We start from the raw sequence: 25409 nt of genomic DNA, 5'->3' as shown, positions 1-25409 counted from the left end.
TATAGAAACAAACAAAGAAACGAACGAATAATTAAATGTACGAAAAGCTCTTTAAGATCTCTAACAGTTACAAGCCAAGTATAAAACTTTACATAAACAAAATACATCATGCTGGCTTGAGAATCGATTCAGTTATGACTGGCAATAATGAATCGACTCCATAGCGAATCGACTCCGCAGTGAACAAGAGCCGATCCAATTACTCTTCGCCTGCAGCACTCTCTCTCTCTCTCTCTCTCTCTCTCTCTCTCTCTCTCTCTCCCTCTTTGAGCGAAACCCCACAGTAACATTTCCTCTCTGCCTGCTTTTAGGTTTTCAACAAATTTATCATGACAAAAAGAATCGATTCCTTCTTTATCCGTTAGATTATTAGTAAACTGGTATTTAGCTGTGGGTCTGAGCGCAAGAAGGCGATGCTTTCCAAAAAGCTCCTACTGACTCCTTGTACTCCCCTGGAGGCAAAATCCCGCCGCTGATTCTCCTTAATTCTGGACTGGAGAGATGGAAAAAGTGCTCAGTTAAGTAGCTCAGGTAAGACTTCATCATCAGCATCAGTGCAGTGTTGTGTTTTTCTTTAGACTTGAGGATGGTCTGTTCCGAATGTAGATTTTTTGCAGGATTTTAAAGTGTCAAAGTATAAAAGTGCGCTCTGACATATATTTGTTTAAGGTTGAATGTTTATTAAATTTTACGAACTGAGTGTTTACTGACACAGGAAAGATATGGTGTTAGTTTTAACTCCTTATCCATTTCAATTGGACTGCGTCTTAAACAGAGGTTTTAGTGCACTTCAAGAAAGAGCCACAGAGACCACAAAGTGCTTTTTTGTTATAACTCCAGGGTTGATTTGTTCATTTTGGTAATGATTTGCTCTGCAGACAGGTTAACTGACCTTTACATACAAACAGTCCAGATTAAACCAATAATATTCATTAGCAACAGTTAACTCCCTGGAGATTTTTCTCTGTTGGAGCCAAGTGGAAATTTCCTGTAAGGACAAACTGTAATAGGAGCAGGATCTTTGCACTTATGGGGACATTGCTACGTATCTCAGGGGACGTCTGTACCCACGACTCCATTTCCACATCTCAGGACATCTTCCTAAATAACGAGCTGCTCCTCTGTAACCTTGTGGGGATAAAGAGAAAAGCTCCTGACGTATTGGATGTGGCAGGGTATTAACAGGGCGCAAAGGGCAAAGGGCTGGTGTAGTTCTTCTGAACATGCTCCATTATCAAACGATGGCCTAAATAGTTTCCTCTCTGGTTGGAAGTTTTAAATAGCCCAACTGTTCCAAAGTCTTTTAGAGCAGGAAAAAGCAATCTTGCTAATTAGTCCTACAGGGATTTGTGATCGAGACGTTCTTAAATACTCAATCGCATTACCTGCTCCTTTCCAGCCCACTGCAGGTCCTTATCCGCTTGGACATTTTCACTGCTTAAAATTTGCATACACCTGTTTAAAATGCTGAAATATCGTGATTTAAATTGAGTCTGAAAGCTATTTATTCCCAGAGTAATAACTTAATAAAGTCTGCGCCTCCTGCAAGCCGACCTGTGTAATTCACTGTGTGGATAAATGTGTGTGATTCACTTCATGATGTTCAGATACAGTGATTTTTGTAAAACCAAACCTCATAGGATGTTCTGATGTACTGCCCATAATAACTGAAAGACTCCTGATCACCAAAGTGACCTGTTAAAAGAAATTCAGAGATCTTCAACATTCTCCTTGTTGTGAATATAAAGAGGGTCTGAACCACATTTCTGTTCAACACTCCTGTTCCTGAGCCCTTCCTGTATCACAGTTCTTACCTGTAGATGTCTTGACTGCAATTCTGTTCTTGTTTTAGTGGCTGCCATGGCTGAAAGGTCAAACTTTGGGAGTCAGAAAGTCTCCCGTCCCCAGGGCTCCCTTCCGCCCGAACCTATTGACATCATTCGAATCAAAGCACGCTCAAAAAGAGTCCGAATCAATGTAGGTGGCCTGGTCCACGAGGTCCTGTGGCGGACTTTGGACCGCCTGCCTCGCACAAGACTTGGAAAGCTGAGAGACTGCAACACCCACGACACCTTAATGGAGATCTGCGATGACTACAGCATCAACGAGAACGAGTACTTCTTTGACAGACACCCGGGTGCCTTCTCCTCCATCTTAAACTTTTACAGAACGGGCAAGCTGCACATGATGGAGGAGATGTGTGCGCTGTCGTTTGGCCAGGAGCTTGACTACTGGGGCATCGATGAGATCTACCTGGAGTCATGTTGCCAGGCGCGATACCACCAGAAGAAGGAGCAGATGAACGAGGAGCTGAGGCGCGAGGCTGAGACCCTGAGGGAGAAGGAGGGGGATGAGTCAGATACGGGATGCTGCCCGGATAAAAGGAAGAAGCTGTGGGATCTGCTGGAGAAACCCAGCTCTTCTGTAGCAGCAAAGGTAGGAAACCTCCTACACAACTTCTCTAAACAAACAGTTATCCAAAGCGACCTGACTGAAACCGGACTCAAAACATACGTTCATTCATATCACTGGGACTAAAATGCCACCAAACTCCGATACAGTAGTAATAATACAAATACAAGGCCCTAAGGCACAATGCATAAACACACAAAAACACATAGTAGCAACCCTGGCCCAAGCCCACAGTACAAACATGTGATAAGCAAAAGCAAAACACTATGAATGACTCAAACACTTTAGGAAATCACACACACTTGGATCAAAAAGGCACAGCTAAAATCCAATAACAAAAAGTCTGCAATTAGATCTAATCCCACCCTACAGAAAAAAGAAGCACACAACATCCCTCTACAAAGTTTTATTTTTATACAGATAAGATATTGCTGAATCTGTGCTGTGGTAACTCTGAGTGTGTGTGTGTTTGTGTGTGGGTGTGTGTGTGTGTGTGTGTGTGTGTGTGTTTGACTGTTGCTCTATTAATGCCATAATTTCAGATCCAGTTCAGAATATATATCACAAGGCTCCATGTTTACACGGACACTTCTTGAAAAATAGAAGTGTTGAAATTCAGCTCTTGTAAGCCGCAGCATGACTCTGAGAGAGTTTTATGAATGTTCATGTCTTAGTTGCTGTCAGGAGAGTTTGTGAAAAGTTGAAATTTCTGAATGTTCTCTTGAGTTATGATGCAAAAAAACACCACATGCTCAGTATGGATGCAGTCGGAGTCTGTTTCCTGAATCAGACAACAGTGTTACAGTGTGACTTTGCTTTAATTGTCTGATTAGCTGCTGAACTCATGCATACTAATTTGTTGCGATTCGAGGGCGTTGCTTTCAAATCTGATTTGTCTCGTCTTTTAGCACCGCTGATCACAACTGGCTAATTGCTTCATGTAGCATTTGATTTGCTTATAAACGGCTCATGCAGCATCATATCAAATGACTTTGTGATTTTAATTTCACGGCCACTTAATCCTCGTATAATATAAAAATAACGAACAAATGTGGGCTTTGCTTTCGTGCTTTTAAAAAACTCTTGAATGAGGAGTGTGTGTGTGTGTGTGTGTTTGCACAGACGGAAGGTCACTGAGCAAGTGCATGGGTTTTTACAGTGGTTTTTTGAGCCTCTACACATCTTATGCCTGACTCTAATCCCAGAGGCTCTGCATTCTTCCCAGAACACGGTCATGGAAATCGTTCAAATGGACCATTAGTAAACAGCGTTAATGTACATTCATCGTTTTTTTTTCCCTCTCTCCCTTCTTTCCGCTGGAGATTTCCTCAGAGGTAAAGCACTAATAAAAAAAAGAGCAGCATAAAGAGAATATAAAAATCTCTGCTCAATATGTAATCATTATCAGTTATCAGAAACTAGTTATCTGTTGATTTTATTTCTTTTTCTGTAAATCATTCTGAAGTGTTTTATTCTCTAATACCACAGCAGTTTGTCAATAATTATGAATTTTCCTTGTTAAAGAACTTGCCATACTTTTTGTCCATTTAAAGTTATAGTCTCTCTCTATTGAAATTAAATCATTAAAAAAATAATTAAAAACAAATTAAATTAAGATCTCATTGTGTTACTGAGAAACCACAAAGAAGTGTAAACTCCTCTGTCCTGAGGATGCAGCTTTACCTCTGACTGTTCCAAAGCACTGACACTGGAGACTCCTTCATACATGTTACGGAAAAATGTCACCATGTCTCCTTACTTAAGCACTTTAAAAAAAATCTGTTTATTTGTAGATTTAGTTTAGACCTCTGCGTGTGAACTGTTTTAAGGTTTTTAGGATTCAATTTTCAGTATTTCTTTTTGTGTTGCTGAGGTAAAGTGTGACTGACTTTTTTCAAGAGCCCAACAGAGGCAGTTTGGTGGTGCATGTATTTAAACTTACAACTTTCTGATCAGCAGCTCAAAGCCTTAAACACTGAGCCAACCTCGTTATGAAGCTCCACTTACAACCATAAAAGACTCCTTCTGGTGGACAAACTCAGAAACCCTTTAGATTTTGAGTTTTTTCCTCAAGAGTAAATATAACAGTCATCTTTATTTTGAACCACTTTAACAGAACACTATATAAAAGTTTCTTTAAACACTCTTAAAACATTGGCTAGTTTACCAGATGAAATAACCATTAATGCTTAAAACCTTGACATGTTCTGTGAATACTGTAATATATATAAGGCTGTTTAATAATAAAATAATAATAAAAACTTTAGCTTTAAGATTAGCATTAGCGCTGTCACCTTCCACTAGCATCGCTCTCCTCAACATGGTTTAGACTCAGTTTTAACAAGTCCTACTTGAGAGAACCCGAGAATGTTACTCAACATGGCTGACAGCTTTATCCTGGCATCATTATCAAGGAGGTAGAGCTGTTGTGCAACAGAGGATGAAGGTTGTGTTGCTGCCTCTGTGATTTGTTGCCAGTCGATAATGCATGAGTCAGCAGTACGTCTTAGCATCTGTGTATACTATCGTGTCTCGTATCACTGGATTGATATCTGTTGTGAAGTGCTAACATCAACATCATTGTCATCATCGTGTCTTAGTAAGTGTTGTGTAATAAATAAGTTAGGTGGTTTAATTTGGGGTCCAGTGTTTGGACATAGCGTACAAATGATATACTCAAGCAATCATTGCATTGTTTGGATTAAATGGTTTGCACCTTTACAGAAGAAGATGATGAGTCCTGATGGTTGTAGATCTTCAGAACTCCTGCAGCTGTAATGTCACATGTCCACATAGTTACTTTATCATGCTCTGACTACATTCTAACCATACCCTAAGCACACCCTGCCACAGCCTAGCGCACACTTCCAGACCATAGCCACACCCTACTACACCGTGCCCCACCATAACCACACCCTGCCCCACCATAACCACACCCTGCCCTACCATAAGCACACCCTGCCACACACTAACACACCCTAGCACACCCTGCCCTACCATAAGCACACCCTGCCACACACTAACACACCCTAGCACACCCTGCCCTACCATAAGCACACCCTGCCACACACTAACACACCCTAGCACACCCTGCCCTACCATAACCACACCCTGCCACACACTAACACACCCTAGCACACCCTGCCCTACCATAACCACACCCTGCCACACACTAACACACCCTAGCACACCCTGCCCTACTATAACCACACCCTGCCACACACTAACACACCCTAACACACCCTGCCCTACCATAACCACCCTGCCCTACCATAACCACAACCTGCTGCACACTGATACACCCTAACACACCCTGCTCTACCATAAGCACACCCTGCCACACACTAACACACCCTAACACACCCTGCCCCACCATAATCACAACCTGCTACACACTAATACACCCTAACACACTCTGCTCTACCATAAGCACACCCTGCCACACACTAACACACCCTAGCACACTCTGCCCTACCATAACCACAACCTGCTACACACTAATACACCCTAACACACCCTGCCCTACCGTAATCACACCCTGCCCTACCATAACCACACCCTGCCACACACTAACACACCCTAACACACCCTGCCCCACCATAACCACAACCTGCTACACACTGATACACCCTAACACACCCTGCCCCACCATAACCACAACCTGCTGCACACTGATACACCCTAACACACTCTGCTCTACCATAAGCACACCCTGCCACACACTAACACACCCTAGCACACCCTGCCCTACCATAACCACACCCTGCCACACACTAACACACCCTAACACACCCTGCCCCACCATAACCACAACCTGCTACACACTGATACACCCTAACACACCCTGCTCTACCATAAGCACACTCTGCCACACACTAACACACCCTAACACACCCTGCCCTACCATAACCACAACCTGCTACACACTGATACACCCTAACACACCCTGCTCTACCATGACCACACCCTGCCACACACTAACACACCCTAACACACCCTGCCCCACCATAACCACAACCTGCTGCACACTGATACACCCTAACACACTCTGCTCTACCATAAGCACACTCTGCCACACACTAACACACCCTAACACACCCTGCCTCACCATAACCACAACCTGCTACACACTAATACATTCTAACACACTCTGCTCTACCATAAGCACACTCTGCCACACACTAACACACCCTAACACACCCTGCCTCACCATAACCACAACCTGCTACACACTAATACATTCTAACACACCCTGCCCTACCATATTCTGAGCACATCCTACCACACACTTTCCTCTTACTGAATATACCCTGAACACATCCAGACAACAATATACCATATTCTAACCACAACATACAACACCCTGGATCCACCCTACCATACCCAAACATCTCAGGATCATTATAAGATTGTTATGTAAAGAGCTCCTCATAAAGATTTCTAGAAACCTTTATCTGGAGAGATTGTACAGATTTGATTCTTTAGGAACCTTCTGGGTTTCTACTAAGAAATAACTTCTCTTATTGTTAAGGTTTTGTTTTCTTCTTCCCTGTTAGCTACCCATTAAAGTTCAGTCAGTTTTCTGTGTTGTTTCTCATTTTGAGTTAATCATTGTGTTCTTATTTTATGTTTATTTAGTGCGTGTTTGTGCATCTATTATATATAAGCATCTTTTGTAGGATGATGGATGATTATCTATTGATAATGTATGTCTGAGGAGAATATTATTTTTGAGTGAGAAAATCCCTTTGATCAGAATCAGTCTGCAGTAATGGAAACTGCTGGGCAGGATAAGCTCTGTCTGATGATGGAGTCTAGCTGAGATGACCGGACTGAATGCAGGATCCAGTGAACGCATCATGTTCTAATCTCCTTTGATTTTGAGTCTGTTCATACAAATAGCAGTAGGAAGAGCCTCCAGTCATCGTATTTTCAGGATGCCATATACCGTCAGCTGGTGTGTCCAGGTGCCGATGAAGAATTACAGGACATGGGAAAGACACTGAAAGAAAATGGTCTTGTCCAAACCAGCAGGATAAAGGTTCTTTAAAGGTTCTGTGGATTTATGGGTTGAATGATGCCCATTCATTTACATATACAATATTTGTGTTATCTGTTTTTCTTCTTAATAAAGTGGAAAGCGGGAAAGAAGTCTTCCCTGTATGGCTCGTCTATAGTCTGACAAAATTAGCTCCTTTCTTTAACCATAGATTGACAGGTTCTGATGGTTAAAGTACTGCCTGATTAAAAGATCCTAATAAAGATAGGACGTTGAAGATCTAACCTTGCTCTCTGATACCTTATATATTGATCAAGTGTAGCTCAGGTCCATTTTAGTCTCTCTCTCTCTCTCTCGCTCTCTCTTCCCCCTTGACATTCTCCTGCCTGAATGATCCCGAGGGATTTCTCAGAGAGTGTCCTCTCGAAAGGGCACAGAGCTCTAAACTCCATCACATGACCAGGGCGAGCTCCTTTAAATCGCTCTCGGCGTTCCTTTAAATACATGTGACACGTGACGAGATTCAAGAAAACGGTTCTTTTATTTTATATGATAAACATATTGAGTCTCAAAGTTGTGGTGTTGCTTTACAGGAATCAATGCACAATCCGAAATATTGCACCTTCTCTGCAAATCTTTACAAATGAAACACTAGCAGCTCAGTCAGTAACACAACACCCTGACAAACCCGTCTGAAACGTAACACAATTTCAGGAGTGTCAAGAAATGTAACACCCATAACGAGTCATCAGAAAATGTGTGTTTATATCGGGTTAGAGCAGTCTGATTTACTTCCTCTCACCACTGACAGACAGCACTCCGTTAGACCGAGCCACTCGGTTTGATGCAGAGGAATGATGCCGTTATATATCAAGTACAATAAAAAGCCTGCAATATTATGTGCATTATAAATATTATGGATATTATGAATACTTATAGGAGTCCAAAGATCTTCAGAGATCTTCCGAGTATCTTCACAGATCACTTCATCCTGTGGGTGAATTTGGATTCAGGGCATTTAAAGCCCTGTTCGGATTGGGTTTGTTTTATACTGAGACTTGGAGTAACAAATAATAACTAGCTTTTTTGCCTCCATTAAGTGTTTCTTGCATGGCTTGCAAGTCCACTTGAATCATGTTAGCATTAGCAGAGTGGGATTCATCTATCTACAGACTTAGCATGCTTAACATAATGTCATAAAAGAATCATCAATGCTTGATAATTTCTATTGGAAATTTCTATTTTTTAATAAAAAATAGCGAAGTAGTCGGAGGCCGCACAGCTGACGTAATACGGACCTAGTGGAGATTCTCTGTGATCAGATGGCTGCTGTTCTTCTATGGCTATGACATTAATAATAGATCAGAATCGTGTTCAGGCTGGGTGAGTGCAATCGACCTGCAACATTCAACCCACATCTACTGCAGTGATTTGCAAGAGGTGAAGATAGGCATTACTGCCTGAGTGGACGTCTTGCTGGTAAATAAATCTATATAGCAGGATAAACACTGCTTGTATAGCAACACCACATATGACATAGAAGTGATGATTCTGATTATAGCATTTCCGTTTATTATATGGAATATACGGATGCAGTGTTACTGAGTATGAGTATGAATACTAATAGTTTTTTCTTACTGATACTGATACTGAAGTGAGTATCAAACATAATATCCTAATAATGAGTAATCAGGGTAAATGAATGAAAGAATGAATGGGGGGGGGGGGTTGTGTCATCTTGCTCTTGTATTTTATGGCCATTCTCACTGTTCATTAATTAATCAGAAGCAATCTACAGCCCAGGTTCTTGTTGTTTAGTGTCGTACAGTCGTACACCAGGATCACAGCACACTAATCACGTGGTAACAGATGTCACTATCTGCACATTTTTACCCCCACGAGATGTACAAGGAAAAGACTGGTGTCGGATGGGTGCTTTTGTCATTATTTTCTCCTCTCAATTCAAACTGCATCAGGGGCTTCCCCACGTTCAGAGATACACAACTCTCCCAGCACAGAGGTCTTGGCTCGCGTCCTGGTCACCACTCTGAAACGGAAGAACACTTTACAGGCTCTGTGAGATTTTATTAACCGAAGTGAGATCATGTCAATAACTCCAAGTGTGTTCTCCTCTTCTTTCACTGCAATTTGTACCAACGCTAAACATCAGCACTGTAAGCCACACCTCATTCACTGTGACTGACAGTCTTGAGGCCACGCCCCCTTTACAGAAACTAACATCAGATCAATAGAAGCTACTGTGTTCAATATTCTGTTGTTTTTCATAATGAATTTTACACCTTTTATTATCAACAGGAGACTGTTTTTGTGTGTGGCCCAATATTGGAAGTGACCTTTGACATCCCTCAATTCCCACAATACTTGTAAAAGATTCAATTCGACCTCAGAGATGTGAAGACAATGATCTTTAACCTGAGTGATTGGTGAAACCTAAGCGTTGGTCAAAATGCAGTTTACTGTAACATCACAGAATCAACTGATTATTAGAGACGTGACAATATATCATTAATATTATTATATCATTAATATCATTATATTGTGATATTGTGATATCATTATACTACTGCAGTGATATAGCATGAGGAAGTTACCATTGTCTTTATCTTTACACTGTTCTGCTGTAGATAACAATGACCATGGCCAGAAAAGTGTCATTTAGGGAAAGTGGCACTTTGTTGTGGTGTCCAAGTAATAATAGCAATTTCTTTAAACAAATAAGGAAATAAAATAGAATAGAAAAAAAAACCTGTCTCAGGAATGGCGTTTTTGTACAAAGGTGAACTGCACCAAGGGCTTTTGTGCTAATGTTGTGCACTTTTGCTGTTGGTCTTTTCTTCACCTTCTGTTTAAGTGTTGGCTCGATCCTTGATTGCGTGCGCCTGACGTGTTTTTTAAAAAAATTGTAGCTGATTCCTCTGGTCTTGTACCGAGGGTTTAGTAATTGAATGTATTTTATCAGCTTGTTTATTTCATTGAGACCCTGTGAGAGAAAGCCATTGCCTTTATTAAAAACAAGCAACACAGCACAGATTAATGATATTCGTAGTGTTGTTACTTGTTTGGGACCCAAAATGGCTGCATTACCCACCAGCCCAAGCATCTCACATGATCTAGTCATGCTCACAGATTTCTCACACCTGTCATGTATAGATAGCGCTGATTACTAACCTATATAAGATTTGTGCTTCCTGGTCAAGATGTGTTTTGCTGTGTGTCATCTTCATTATTCTTACTTTTACATACGTGTTAGATACACTCAGAGTCTGTGGACTGGGACCTCTTTGTTTGGTGGGTTTTATTTATCAGGAGATTTATTACTCTTAATATTTGACACAGAATAATGAAATCTGAAACCTCTGTGTTCAGCACATATTCAACTTCTATTAAGTTTAATGAAATCACCAAGAAGATCCATATTAATCAAAATGTCTCCATAATTACAGTCAGTCAATTAAAAGTGGACATCAGACCAAACACTGATTTCCTTTTAGAACTTTAACATGCTATATTCAATTAGAACTGCAGCACAGGGTCCAGAACCTAGAGGTTAAATCTTTCACTTAATGGCTTTGATTTCACTCCTGATTTATGGCCATTTTAATTGAATTTCTTCTTTTATTAAAATATTATGACAACGCCAAAGGTTTATAACCTGACCCACTTTAACTCCATTTTATGATATAATGGAGTGAATGTTTAGTGTTTGGTATCCAGAAATGAAAATTAAACACAAATTAGACTGATTTAAATCTGCAGCATCACAATGATATGTTAAAAAAATACAATAAAATGTAAAAAAACGTGTGACAGACGTGTGACAGAGAACGTAAACAACAGGCACATGGCCAGAGTCCAGGCTGAGGCCTGACAATTATATTTTGATATTTTCATTATTCTTGACTTGACTATTAGTTTGAATTTTGAACTGTCTTTTTAAAACAATTTTATTGAATTAGATGATGTATTACTCATCTATTTCACAAATCCAGAATTGTCTGAGCCTCCACAGTCTTTATGATTCCACGTAAATAAAGTGTTTTATTATTGATATTATTACTATTATTATTATTGATCAGAGTCTGTTTTTTTCTGTGTTGGCTCTCAGCTGCTCTCTGTAGAAATTGCCTGTTACCAGATGAGACCCCGAAACGCCCGCGCTGTAATGATCCTCGCTCGGCCGAGCCGTGTGTTATTAGCATGACATGACAACAAAAGTGCATACTATTACCTCCTGCTACTCTGCCCACTCGGGCTCATTGCTTGGTGCCACATTCGTGCGCCTGCCACTGGCTTTATGCTTTTTAGGACAAACCCTGTGCATCTTCACTCTGAGTCCCAGAAACACATTTTAGAGAAATGTAAAAAAAAATGCAAGTTAAAGATCATAGCTTCACTGTTTTATGATGATAATAATATTAATAATCGTAACTTTATGTGTGCTGTATTTCTGCAGCTGTAAATGGATCATATTTCTCACCGACAGGACTGGGCTTTGAGCTTTGACTGACTTTCTTTTAACACAAAGTCTTTTCTGGCAGGAAATGTGGAACATTTTATTTAAAAGTAAATATAATGTCAGTATTTGGTCAGTGTGCAGTGTTTTCCAGTCATTGGGGTTTGTATATGGGTGTTTTATCAAAAACGAGAAAACAGAAAAATTGCTCAGAAATGTCAAAATATATTGAGCTGGAAAAGTGAGGGTTCATTTAGTTTGGTAGACTATTTTGTAATAAACTGGACCTGTTGAGGGAAATCCTGGTAATTTACACTGCTGTAGCATTAATGATTTATTTTAGATTTCTTCTCAGGGTGGTTTGTCTGACTGATATAAGATCTTAAATCTTTAATACAAAGTTCCAGTAAAAATACACTGTACAGGAAGTGCCCTTACACACACACACACACACACACACACACACACACACACACACACACACACACACACACACTGATGCTTTCTGAATAAAATACTCGTTTATTCTGGCTAGCCTTCTTGTTAGATAACCTGCAGGATAAACGAATGAAGCTCCATGCAGTAGTGGAGTTAAGAATAGGTTGAGGATGTTGGACAGCGTGATTATCCCCCTTAGCACTGTGTTTATGGGAGACTCTATCTCTATATCTATCTCTTTATCTCTCTCTCTCTCTCTCTCTCTCTCTCTCTCTCTCTCTCTCTCTCTCTCTCTCTCTCTCTCTCCAGCCCAAGGGGCTTCATGTGCGAGGAAAGCTGTAAGTACTAAGCCGAGGGTTTGTCTGTAAATCACAGGGAGTCATCAGGGCCACATTTATTGACTAATCACTGTAATCAAACCCTTCACACACACAGACACACACACAGACACACACACTTCCTGCCTCCCCCGCACATGGAAAACACACTGCACACAGAAGACACCAGTGAAAATCTGTGAGATTCACTCATTCACCCACTTTTTGCGAATACTGAAGTAATAATAAGTAAAGTTAAAGCAAATTAAAGCCATCAGTAGTTGAGCTGAGATCTCAAGTTTTAAAATGTTTAAGAATCAAGTTAAATGCTAATGCAACCCAAATTGGCCAACAACAACATTCTGTCAGTGAGAGAAATTTACTACAAATTTCATATAAAATCCATCAGCAGGAGCAGGAAAAACTCACAGGACAGCTACAGATACGGTATAACTGATAAAAAAAACATGCTAATGGACAAAAAAGAAATCTTATTACATCAAACTGACTCTGAAGAATGTTTGTGTTTACTCGAGTATGTTTCAGGATGATTGGTGACTTGAGCAGATTGTAGTCAGTACCTTTAATCTCAGATCTGTTTTTCAAGGGGCTTCATGGTGAAATCTGACATGTTAACACTTGTTATCATGCAGACTGACATAGAATTTAGATGAGATTTTATTGGGATCATTATGACTTGCAGAATCAATGACAATAGGCTACCACAGGCTCATGAGGATGAGGAGTGGCTAAAGGGAAGAGGGGTGTGATCAGAGGTGTGGCAGCCTGAGAGAGCGAAAGAGAGAGAGAGAGAGAGAGAGAGAGAATACTGCAGGTGAATTGTTCTCGCTATACAGTCATTCCAGCACTGAGCACCTGATATCACTTCTCTCTTCTCTTCCTCTGAGAGGTGATCGATATAAACCGTGTTTAAGGGAATAGACACCATCACACTCCAGGATCATTCCTGATGCCAGCTGTGTGCACAATTGTTAGAAATAAGAGATGGAGGAATTCGACTTTCCACTTTGTTTTCCATTCCTTTTCACACTGGAGGAAGTTTTACAACATATAATCTATTTATATTCATTTAGAACTTAAGGCTACTTTTCAATTTATTCGTTCTCTAAAATTTCTTTCGTTTTTTCACAAATGATCCAGAGTTTATCTCAGGAATGCTGGGCATGAGGTGGGAATACCCACTGGATGGGTCACACACACACTGTGACACCTGGGGGTAATTTCGAGTCAGCAGTCCACCTGCCAACAGTTGAGAGGAAACTGGAAAACGGAAGAAACCCACACTAACACAGGAAGTAAATTCCTCACAGCAAGTAACTCCCTAATTTGGTCCTTTCCAATCACACAAGGTGAAGGAGTACATTCAAAGTACAGCGTAAGGCACTCAGAAAAAAGTGCTGTCTTCTCTCTTCCACATGCATGAGCTCACGCATGTTGTATTGTCCAATCCATATTGTTTGCTGAAAAGAGGAATCTCTAATATAACCATAACTATATAAAAATAGAAATATAAAGTTCTAAAAAATGTTTTTGCTTGTGATTGCGATGCCACTAAAACCTTTTTGCTTCGTGTTTGCAAACACGAACACTTGAGATACAGTAAAAGGATAATTCGATTCAATTTATTTTAATTATTTAATTATAGCGTTTTTAACAATTCACATTGTCTCAAAGCAGCTTTACAGAGGTATAGAAACAGTAAAAATAAAAAAGAAGAAGAAGAAGAAGAAAAATAAGAATAAAAATAAGTAAATAAATACATACATTTAGGAACCAGACACAGACGGGAACCTCATCCTCATTTGGGTGACACTGGACAGGAAATAATGTAAGTGTAAACAATTGTCCTTTTACAACAGTTTATAATAGTGCAACCGAGACCTCCTGAGGAACTATTGAGTCAGTACCATAATTTTTTGTATCTCCCATAACTTCTAATAACCATATTAATGCATTTTTAAATGTTTTTTATGTCCGTTCATAGCAAATCACTATTAAGAGAAATGTTTAATAGTGAGTCACTTTGGTTCAAACAGGACACAAGGATTAACAATTGTGTGTGTGTTGTGTTTGGGAGTGTGTGTGTCTGTGTGTGGTCTCAGTTTCAGTCTGTTCTGTTATGTCATTATCACAGTGTAAAGGGACAGAATGTCACATACACAGCAAAAATAAAACTTAGTGATTATTACTCTAAATAAACACTGTCCTATAAAAACCCAGAATCTAGCGGATCCCGTATCACCCTTCCATAAATACCCGCAATATTGATCACGAGGTCCTCGGCTTTCCAGGCAGAGTTTCCTCTTCCTCTGTGCGCAGCGATGATGTCGGTGATTTCCAGAAATAATTCAACCTTCACCCTCCTGCAGTGACAGTCGCTGTAGAGCTTACTGTCTGTCAGCATACTGTTAGATCCTAAAAACCTTCCTCCTCATTCCACACTCAGTATCGTGCATCAGCATCCTCCATCATTTTAGTTTTATTATTGATGTTATTACTATTATTATTATTACAATTAGCTCACACACACTTTTATGTGTGTTTAGGTGCAAAGGAAACAGAAAACTGACAGATTTGTAAAGAAAGAAACGAGGGGAAATGATTAACACAAGAATAACGATGAAACAAGAATTAAACTTGTATCACATGTGAATATTAGTTAGAATTAGTCTTAGATTGGTTGTAGCGCATGATTCTTTAGTAATATGGCCATCTGCATAATGCTATTTAAAATATTATAAAAAAAATAAATAATTCTAAAATGCTTTTATATTGTTATATAATATTTTTATAATTTAATTTTATAATGTTTTTCAAATAGTATATGACTCCATCTCACATGATGGTCATTAGGCCAATAAGAATGATTATGTTATAATTTGAATGATACACATTAGAAAACAATAGCAACGTACATTTTTTTAAAGCTTTTTTATCAAATAATATTACATGATTTATACATGTATATACAAATTACAATTACATATTACCTATTTAGGTGTCCTATATCTGTATATAAATGAAAGAAAGAAAAAAACTGCTGTAAAGTGATTTGCTGTTCATGGGACACAGAGGCATGTGAATAAACCCCACTGTAAACAGTTATGTGAGAGCAATGGATTAGTAACATATTTTTATAAGAGGTGCTTATTTTATGACTGAAGCAGTAACACAGTGCACTTCTACATTCACACTGAGATGTTAAGCACGTGGAGAGAAAAAGAGATTTAAGATGGCGCTGTGGTCCACAGTCCTGACCAGATCAATAGACACTTGTATTACTGTATTTGTAAGGACTGAAGTACAATATTATGGGTTTTCTATATATTTTTTATTACATTTCCCCATTATTCAAGACAGGAATGTTCCTCCTCGGACATAATTTTGTCCAACTTCACATCATGCACGCTTTAATTCCACAATCGCAGATTAAATTCCAAATCCTCATGTTCAGCCAGATTGTACTCCACACTGGAACGTTTTTGTGGGACCTCAGTTAAGTTGTTAAAGTAACTCAGCAGGCAGTGAGGGAAAAAACATCCAGATCCTACAATTAATCTGCTTAGCACAAGAGCCAGATGTTCCAAGGACTCAGCACAGGTCACACACACTTACACACACTTACACAAACATACATACAGTAGACACACTCAGATAGGACAGAGAGACTCAAAATAAACCTCAGGGTACAACACTTCTGCTACTGGATTTCCCAAAATTTCCAAAACAACACTCAAGATTATATGCAGAATCTGAATAAATACCGAATACAACAACATGCATGCAGAGTGAAGCTGAAACAAAAGGAGAACCGTACAACCAATCAGTCTGATATTAGGTATGGGTTCAGTGTCATGCTCACATCAAATGATAACAAATCAGATACCAGGTGAACAGGTGAAACAAAAATGACAGATCTTTTATATTTGGGTCATTTTGAGTGACATTTTCTCAATTTTGCAGAGGCTTTTTTCCAAATCCAAAGCGAATTAAAACTGAGCCGTTTGGGGATTTGAACTCACAACTTACTGATCATTAGCCCAGAGCTCTGACTGCAGAACCAGCATATATTCATGTTTATCAATTTTAGGAGCTTTAATAAAGAAGAAAATGCCAATAGACATTAATTGGAAGAATGTTTAAAAAAATGAAATAGTAAACGGACTGCAGAAATGAGTATACCTGGAAGCTGAGTGCTTAAGGAAATAAAAGGCCTGCGACCGCTGCTAATTTGAGCTTTTGTGGCTTTCGGCTCTTCAGTGGGCGGTTTAAAGGACATGCGGTTTAGGATTACTGCAAAGTCACTGAGAGCTCAGTACACTGAAGTGAAGCCAAGGAGCCATCGTTTATCCTCATATCAGGGTATCATGACCGGTGCTGATCAGATCGATAGTTTGGATCATTCGTGTCGCATATGCTGCTGTGTGATTGACGTAATGGTGCTTGTGTTGTTTGTGATGGTGATGGTACAGCACTTAGACATGTCTGTAATTAATAGCTAATAGCTGTAGGAATGTAGGAATGTGTTCACACTGGAAAAAACTAGCAAGATGCTATGCACTTTAATTACTGCAACAGTTTACTAGAACTTTCAAGAACTCAACTGAATTTATATGTGGTTTCACATTACAATATATTTTAATACAGTAGAAATGAGCACTGCCTGAATATCTGTTCTTTGTATAGTATTAAAGGGTTCTTGGGAACCTTTCAATGATAGGAAACCTCTGTTGAATGGTAAATATAGGAACCATCACAGGTTCTCTATAAAAGCAGAAGGTCAATGTTACATCTGAGCCTTGGAGCGTAGCTTATCAACGTGTAGTTTAGCGATGTTTAATGAAGTATAGTACTGTAGTAAATATAGAATCACTTGGATAGTATATTATTGTGTCATATAGTACAGTATAGCATTGTACATTATAGTATATTATCACAGTTGATTCTTTAGCATGGTATAGTATTGCATCATAGAGTATAGTTTAGTATCGCATAGTATAGTGTCTCACATTAAATTGTGCTGTATAGTACCTTATAGTATTCCAGCATATGATATAGTATATTGTCAGAAAATACTCATCGTAATGTGTTGTATGATATTGTATAGTATAGTGTAATGTAGTAGGGAGAATATAAGAATAGCACAATTTGAGACAAAGCCTTAGTCCTTTCATCTTTTTCTGCATGCTGTGCAAAAAAAGGCTCACTGATGTAATCAATGAACAGATGGAGAAAGTTCAATATTTCCCTTTTTCAGGCTCCATCTTTTTCTAACACTTAAAAACATGAGAGCAGACAGCAGCGGAGTGGATAAGAGGTACACAGTAATGTAGAAAGCTTGTCTTCTTCTCCCTAAAGCTCAGTGTTGTGATTAATGAACACGCCATGGCAGCATTGCACTCTGGGAATTTCTGCCCTTGTAAAGTTTAGCCTTGGGGTGTTTCCTGCTCTTCAGCCATCCACCTTCATACGATTTTAGTACTTAAGCAATTGTAGCAAAGCAGTTTGTCAGTGTAGGGCACACACTTATTTTGTCCATACAAGGAATCATTTTAATTTGTTTCAAACAGTGTGTTGAAAGTCTTTCATGATAATCCAGCAAGTTAAAAGCATCTTACATCTACAAGTGGTAGACCAGTGAAATAACCATTAAATAAAGTATACAGTAAATTCATAAATCCAAACTTAATTTAGGAAGAGGGTATCTTTCTTGTGCAGCTTGTTTTTTAAGTGTCTGCCTTGGATTGTCTGGTGGTTTTCCTGCTGATTAAAATGGCCATCCTTAATACATTAAAAAGAAAGAAAACATTTAAGGTTCTATGAAGAACTCGTGGATTCTGCTCATTTGTTTTAGGTAAAAATCTTCCAACAATTGAATATACTCTTGGCCAGTGAAACTCATCCTTCTTCTGTGATCTAAACTGCAAAGCTTTAAAGAGTAAGATCTGTTGACCTTTTTGTCTTTATTGACCTGCGTGTCCGTTACTGAGGGATTACAGACCGTTTCTTTTTTTAAAACGGGTTGTGAACACAAATGTTGGCTTTTAACCTGACGGCTCAATCCTGGCGTCACACCACACAATGTCTGTCTCTTATCCTCTGTCTCTCATCTCCTATAACCTGTTCTCTCTGGGCCAATGATTATAAATTACACCAGATTAATTGGTACACTTGTGGCTTTGTGGCTTTAATGAACAATTAAACTGAATAATGACAGACATGAATCACCTAAATTGTTATAGCACACAGAGTTATTTTGTGTATTTAAGTGTGTTCTAACAGTGACTCTGCAATAGACGTCTGCGTGTCTGATAGGATTTCCTTTAAGATCTGGCAGTGGCATTGCTCAGGAGGATTTCACGTGGCATTTCGTGTCCTCTGTGGATGAGCCTTCAGGGATTAACCTCTTCCGAGTCCTACCGCTCTGCAAATAGAGAATGTGTAATTATATGTTGTTGTTCTTTCGGTTGCTCACTGTTCATGGTCACCACAGAGGATCATATTAAGCATATTTTATTTGACACAGGTCCTTCCTGGTTTGGGACTGGCACTGAGAGTTAGCTCTTCAGTGGCTAGGTTAGCTCCCTGCCCTGGAATCAAACTCGGGCACAGGATCCTGCTACTGGACCACCAGGAGCCTGGAGAACGTGTAATTATATATACATACTTAGATAAAGAGTGAGGTTGATATGAAAGTATCCAGAGTATTTTTGATTTCCTTCAGTATTCAGAGCTGTGACAAGCGTACGTACATTGTCTTCTCCACAGCCGGATGTTTCAGGATAACGGTAATAATAGGATTTAGATGCTATCTATAGTGAGGATCCCGAAAGGTTAGACATGGTTACTCACTCTTTCCAACCTGACAGGAAGAATGGAGATAAGGTTCAATGTACAGATGTGATGATATATCAATAATATATAATACTACTGTATATAATAACAAGGAGCAATTTAGCAATTTCTTTTTTTCTACTTAGAGAAACTGCCAGAAATGTTTTCATATTAATAAAGAATTAGTTCTGCAAAAATGTCAGATGTCCTCCACAACACACAAGACATCTTTTGAGGTCTGATACACTCTTCAAACAAATACAAAGAGTTTTTACTGGATCATTAAGTAGTTAAAGGTTCTCGGCTTCATTAAAGGGCTTTCTCTTCTCCCTGCCAGGGAAACACTCCACTGGGTTCCCCAGAGACACAACCGAAACCTCTTAAGAGTTCTGAGTACTCTGTGGTTGCTTACACACTTGCAGGTCTTTGGTCCTGTTTGAAACTGTGGTCTGGCCTTTAACCTGAACCATGATGTTGTCCACATCAGGTGTGGAAGCACTATTTACCAAACTGCAATAAAGAAATTGTTGCATAAAAATATTTTCAGTTATACCAGTTGTCCCAGCTTTGGCTTTCAGATACACAGTGACGTTTAGTTAATGTTTATAGCAGACAGGAAGTCCCTGTGTGTCCTCATCTGCAAGTTTGTGTGATGTCACTGAGAAATCTGGATGTGGTTTGAGGCAGATATTTACAGAAAAGCCTTTCCATAATAATCTTTAATCTTTACAATGATGCTCAAAACACATTTTTGACTTGTGATGAAAGTCTTCATTTCTTTAAAGAATAAAAAAAAGCATTTCCATGTTATAGTGTCCCGTCACACCCACATGCCCCTTGACCAGACTATGTCATCATAAAAGAGGAAAATGAAAACAGAAACAGTTAATAACACTAAATTAGGTTTAATATCATGACCTCTGCAGCCCTACTATTTAAATATTTAAAATGTACTTATGATGCCTTTTTATCTCAGGATGGGATTGACAGTAAAATGGATAGCTGGTAACACTTTAGTCATTAATGCCTGTGAGCAGAAGGCAGTAGCACGCCAATAACCATTCAGTGTTAGCAACATTAGTGTTCTGGAGTAAAGTATCTTTACATAAGAGCATGGTGCCTTCCGCTGTAATACTGCAGACATTGTGATTGATTTAATGGTGAGAAATGTGATATGAAGAATGGTATCTCAGTCAGAAATATCAGATTAACCCGGTCAAGTAGAGTGGAAAAACCTCGAGAGAGATCTATTCCATAAACTAACAAAGCAGCTGATCGATATTTGCTTGGCAGTGTATATCACCCAAGATGTTTGTGCAGAGATAAGGTGGCACGCACTGAATCTTGTGTAATTCTAATAAATATAGAGGAACTCAGGTGTCATATTCACTTTTCAGGTGGTTTTGAGTTCTATGAGGCAAAATAATATGGTTCATTTTTAGAAAACACTTCCTCAGATTTGTTCAAAAGAACTTTTCATCATCTATTTTTTGTACATTACTGAATAAATGCTTCCAGACAGGTGATCAAGAAATCCTAATTAGCACCATACCGTTCTGTGTAGTGAGTATAAAATGCTGAGTGGGCCAGGTCACTTTTATTTCAAAGCAAGATGGAAAGAGGAAAAGACGGGTTCATTGCCAGGGCTCGGATGCTGCGATCATTTTAAAAACAAAAATAAAATGGTTTTGAAACACAATCTCGTTGAATGTCTTCAAATCTAAAATGTATACAATAAACCGTCTTTGCTTTAATTTCCTGTGAAAGTGATAGGGTCATCCATCACCGTATTTTGAAGATGAGTGGTAGAGTACCGTATGTTAGCCCTGAATAATCAACCTATACACTCAGGGGGTTCAGTGACTCTTATAGGTTGGATGATAATTATTTTTCTGCTTCTATTTCCCCCATTGGAAGTAAGTGTCCCAGCAAACCAGCACAACATTCTGATCCACCTGATGAAATGATGAAACATTTCTATGGGCTTGGTCTCTTCTAGGATGAAACCACCTCATATACAATGCCTGAGGTCTCAATCAATGATGAACATGGAAATTATGTAAATCATATGCTATGGCATTCGCACTCACCACTTCTCATCTCCGTTGAACATACCTTATAATGACAGAATGTGAATATCTTTAGACTCACAACCTTCTACTCAAAAGCACAGACCTATAACCACTTACCTTCTGTTGCTTTAAATGGTTTAAATTACAGAATCCCAACCCTGGACCATTTTAGCTTGCTACAGGACAGGGGGTTCTCCTGGACCAGGACCAGAAATAGGAAACTGTTGACAAACTGGTTTCATGATGGAAGCTTATGGATCAAATATTGGAGTTGTGGCTTAGCTTAACCTGTCCTTTCTTCTCTTTTCAGATCCTGGCAATAATATCCATCCTGTTCATCATCCTGTCCACTATCGCCCTGTCACTGAACACCTTACCTGACTTACAAGTCATCGACGAGTTCGGACAGTCGAATGACAACCCAAACCTTGCCCATGTAGAAGCTGTGTGCATAGCGTGGTTCACCATGGAGTACCTCCTTCGGTTTCTGTCTTCACCCAACAAGTGGAAGTTTTTCAAAGGCCCTCTGAATGTTATTGACCTACTGGCCATACTTCCCTACTATATCACTATATTTCTCACAGAGTCCAATAAGAGCGTTCTCCAGTTCCAGAATGTACGCAGGGTGGTCCAGATATTCCGTATCATGAGAATACTCAGGATCCTGAAACTGGCCAGACACTCAACAGGCCTTCAGTCACTGGGATTCACGCTCAGGAGGAGCTACAATGAACTGGGTTTGCTGATCTTGTTCTTAGCAATGGGAATCATGATCTTCTCCAGTCTGGTGTTCTTTGCTGAGAAAGATGAAGACGCCACCAAATTTACCAGCATTCCAGCATCCTTCTGGTGGGCCACAATTACAATGACAACTGTGGGTTACGGTGATATATACCCACAAACGCTTTTGGGTAAAATTGTTGGTGGGCTTTGTTGTATTGCTGGTGTTCTGGTGATTGCCTTGCCGATCCCTATTATTGTGAACAACTTCTCAGAGTTCTACAAAGAGCAGAAGAGGCAGGAGAAAGCCATCAAGCGTAGAGAAGCATTGGAACGGGCGAGGCGAAATGGCAGCATTGTATCAATGAATATGAAGGATTCATTTGTGCGTCACATGGAATTGGTAGATGTTGTTATTGAAAAGAATGAAGAGAAACCCTCGGACAACCACCTTTCTCCAAGTCGATGGGCCCATCAGAAAAGCCCCTGTAGTGCCTCTAAATCCTATGACACTAAATATCAGGAAGTGATGCAGTTAAGGTCTCCAGAGAAAGGTATCAATCCATGCTCAAGCCCACAGCGATTAAACGCAAAATCTCTGGAACAAATGTATAACCAAATGGCAATGACTCCCAGTGCATTGGCTCCAAAAGAATGCGGCAGGATTGGCAGGGAGGAGAGTCTGGAGATGAAGGTGGTTCAGTCAGAACCAATAATGAAGGAACGTCCTGTTACTGAGATCAGAAGTGTGTCAAGTATCGACAGTTTTGCAAGCTGCTCCACAGACATAAGTGAAGTAGAGAAAACGGCTCTGCTCCCCAATGTGTTCCAGTCAAGACACCCTCGTGCTCCTCCTCCTCTAGATCTGAGTCAGATCACCTCCTTAAATGCAAAGGCAGCTGAAAAGTCAAAGCAGCCCCCAATCATCAAGGAGGGTCTCTATGAGTTCATCCAGTACAAGCCAGAGGGCAGTGCCCGATCTCAAGGGGAGGAAAACCAGAGCTTTGATATGAGCAGCGAAAGTGTAACAGGCTCTCCAAAAAGACATGCCAAAGGACTCCAAGTAAACTTCAAAGACTTGGAGCAGCATGGAGATGATTCATCACCTGGCTTGCATCTGGTGGTCACAGATGACACTGTACCATTAACACCACATTCTCAGCAAAGTCCCAAGATCTCAGGAACAGGTTTTGAAGGGGAAGTAGCAATGAGTTCTCCTGTTTTCACACCATCATCTAGTGAGAGCCTGAGAGGGAAGAATCACATTGACAAGCCGATGGTTTCTCCTGCTTCACCTAAAATTGTGCTGAATTGTTCCCCTGGCATGGAGGACACTTCAGACAGCAGTCAAAGTGGGCAGAAGGTCATCAATCACCTCCTCTCTCCAGACATTCTCAAATCGACTGGGGATGGGAATCTCTCGCCACCATGTGAACCCAGCATGTAATACTAACCAGGCCCTTTAGATACCTGTGGACTGACTATAAATCAAGTCATTAATAGGGAAGAGGTAAATGGAGTCTCTGGTGTAGCAAATCTCTATAAGGCACACAGACTCTGATATTGCTAAGAGACCCTTCTTTAGCTTTGGACAACAGGATATATTTAATTATGGATGATGGAACTGCATTCCCACAGAGGAAGATACTTGTACTTGATACTGTAATGACCTGTTGTGAAGGAAGGACAATAATGAAACTTGTCCTGTCTTATTATGTGTTGATTGCAGTTCTTGATTTGGATCAGTAACTTCTGGGAACTGTACTGCTGTACTCCAGATCTACTCCTGATCTACAGAAGTACAATTGAATAGAATTACTGCCGAGCCTGACATACTGACATGCTGTCAAGTCTCCACCCCATAAGTAATGACATATGGCTCAATGTGTGAACTATCCAGTTTAGATTAGCTTGGGTTGACTAGTAGTCTATTCACTGATATCAAAAGTAAAACCGGTGTATGCAAGTTAGTTCATAGGACATGAATATGATGATGCATTTAAATGTTCTCAAAAATGCCTTCATGAGGTGATCTCCTCCTGATCGCTAAGCTTACATGTCAGTATTTTGAGAGTTGCTCTAACTACATTCTGGTTCAAAAAAGGCACAATTTACAAGACCAAAAAGAACAGCAAGATATTTACAAAATATTCATCTACCTACATTAGCATGCTAGTCTTCATCTGTTCAGCGCATTTACGGAGTGGAAACGATGCATGTACATTATACCAGTTGTCCAGCACATTTTAACACTGTGGACAAAACTTGCTGTAAGAAGTCTTGCCTTTTATAAAATATCTGTATTACTTATATAGTGGTGGACAATGCAGCGCCTCCTGCTGGATACAAAACATCACTTTATATTAATGGTAATGACAGCCATTAGCACAGAACTTGGCGTCTCCATAATCACCAGAGATAAACATTTGAATTACCAACACATAAATGCTGGTCTTTATTTTATCTGTATATACTTGACCTGGTAGTTCGTGAAATATATTACAGATCACATGGATTATTCTCTCCTAACAAGTGATTTTGTAAAAGATCATTTTGGCAGGACAAACATTTCCTGCTCCGAGAATTTATGAATTATGCGTGCCTTGTCATAAATATTTATGAGAAGGCGTTACAGTATTTGGCTTACTTCGTATCAGTCTGTACAGAAAAAAATTCTAATTTTTATAGAGTAAAATATGCAAGTACAATTGAGTTCTCAGGTTTTGTATAACTTGAAAAGCACTAACGTCATGGTTTCTTTCTTCATTAGACACGACTCTATGTCTCACGTATTCATTGCATCGATGGAGGAAATGCAGACACTCCACTCATAATCATGTGTTAGTTCTCGTATTTACAATGCAAGAATTATTCTATGTGGATGAAAACTTCCCGTAATGGATATGTAACCTGCACAATGTAAAGTGTACATGACAACTGAAGGCTGTCTTTTCTGCATTTACTCACATGCTGATGTTTTTTTTTTTCCCGAAGCTCAGTTTGTAGATTCGTGGCAGTGCAACAGTAGTTAATATTTATTGTACAATAAACTTAAAAAAAATAGTGACTGGATTGTTCCAAACACAGTAAAATAAATGTGTTTGTACAGACCTGTATGGCTA

At 39.5% G+C, this 25409-nt stretch overlaps 1 protein-coding gene across 1 annotated transcript; it reads left to right on the top strand.

Moving 5' to 3' along the window:
• The first annotated feature begins 279 nt into the window (after positions 1-279).
• On the top strand, positions 280-25386 carry kcnb2a (potassium voltage-gated channel subfamily B member 2a). The gene is made up of 3 exons (XM_060873329.1): positions 280-531; positions 1853-2436; positions 21878-25386. The coding sequence occupies exons 2-3, from the start codon at positions 1861-1863 to the stop codon at positions 23732-23734; spliced, it is 2433 nt and encodes an 810-aa protein (XP_060729312.1). The 5' UTR covers positions 280-531; positions 1853-1860; the 3' UTR covers positions 23735-25386.
• Positions 25387-25409: the final 23 nt, after the last annotated feature.

The sequence above is a fragment of the Tachysurus vachellii genome, chromosome 1 (genome assembly GCF_030014155.1).
Source record: "Tachysurus vachellii isolate PV-2020 chromosome 1, HZAU_Pvac_v1, whole genome shotgun sequence".
Classification (NCBI taxonomy): domain Eukaryota; kingdom Metazoa; phylum Chordata; class Actinopteri; order Siluriformes; family Bagridae; genus Tachysurus; species Tachysurus vachellii.
The sequence above is the reverse complement of the archived record's forward strand: the minus strand, read 5'-3'. Positions and strand labels throughout refer to the sequence as shown.

Coding starts and splice junctions, on each gene's coding strand:
- kcnb2a (XM_060873329.1), top strand. CDS start 1,861: ATGGCTGAAAGGTCAAACTTTGGGAGTCAGAAAGTCTCCCGTCCCCAG. Junction 2,437..21,877: donor GCTCTTCTGTAGCAGCAAAG/GTAGGAAACCTC, acceptor TTCTCTTTTCAG/ATCCTGGCAATAATATCCAT.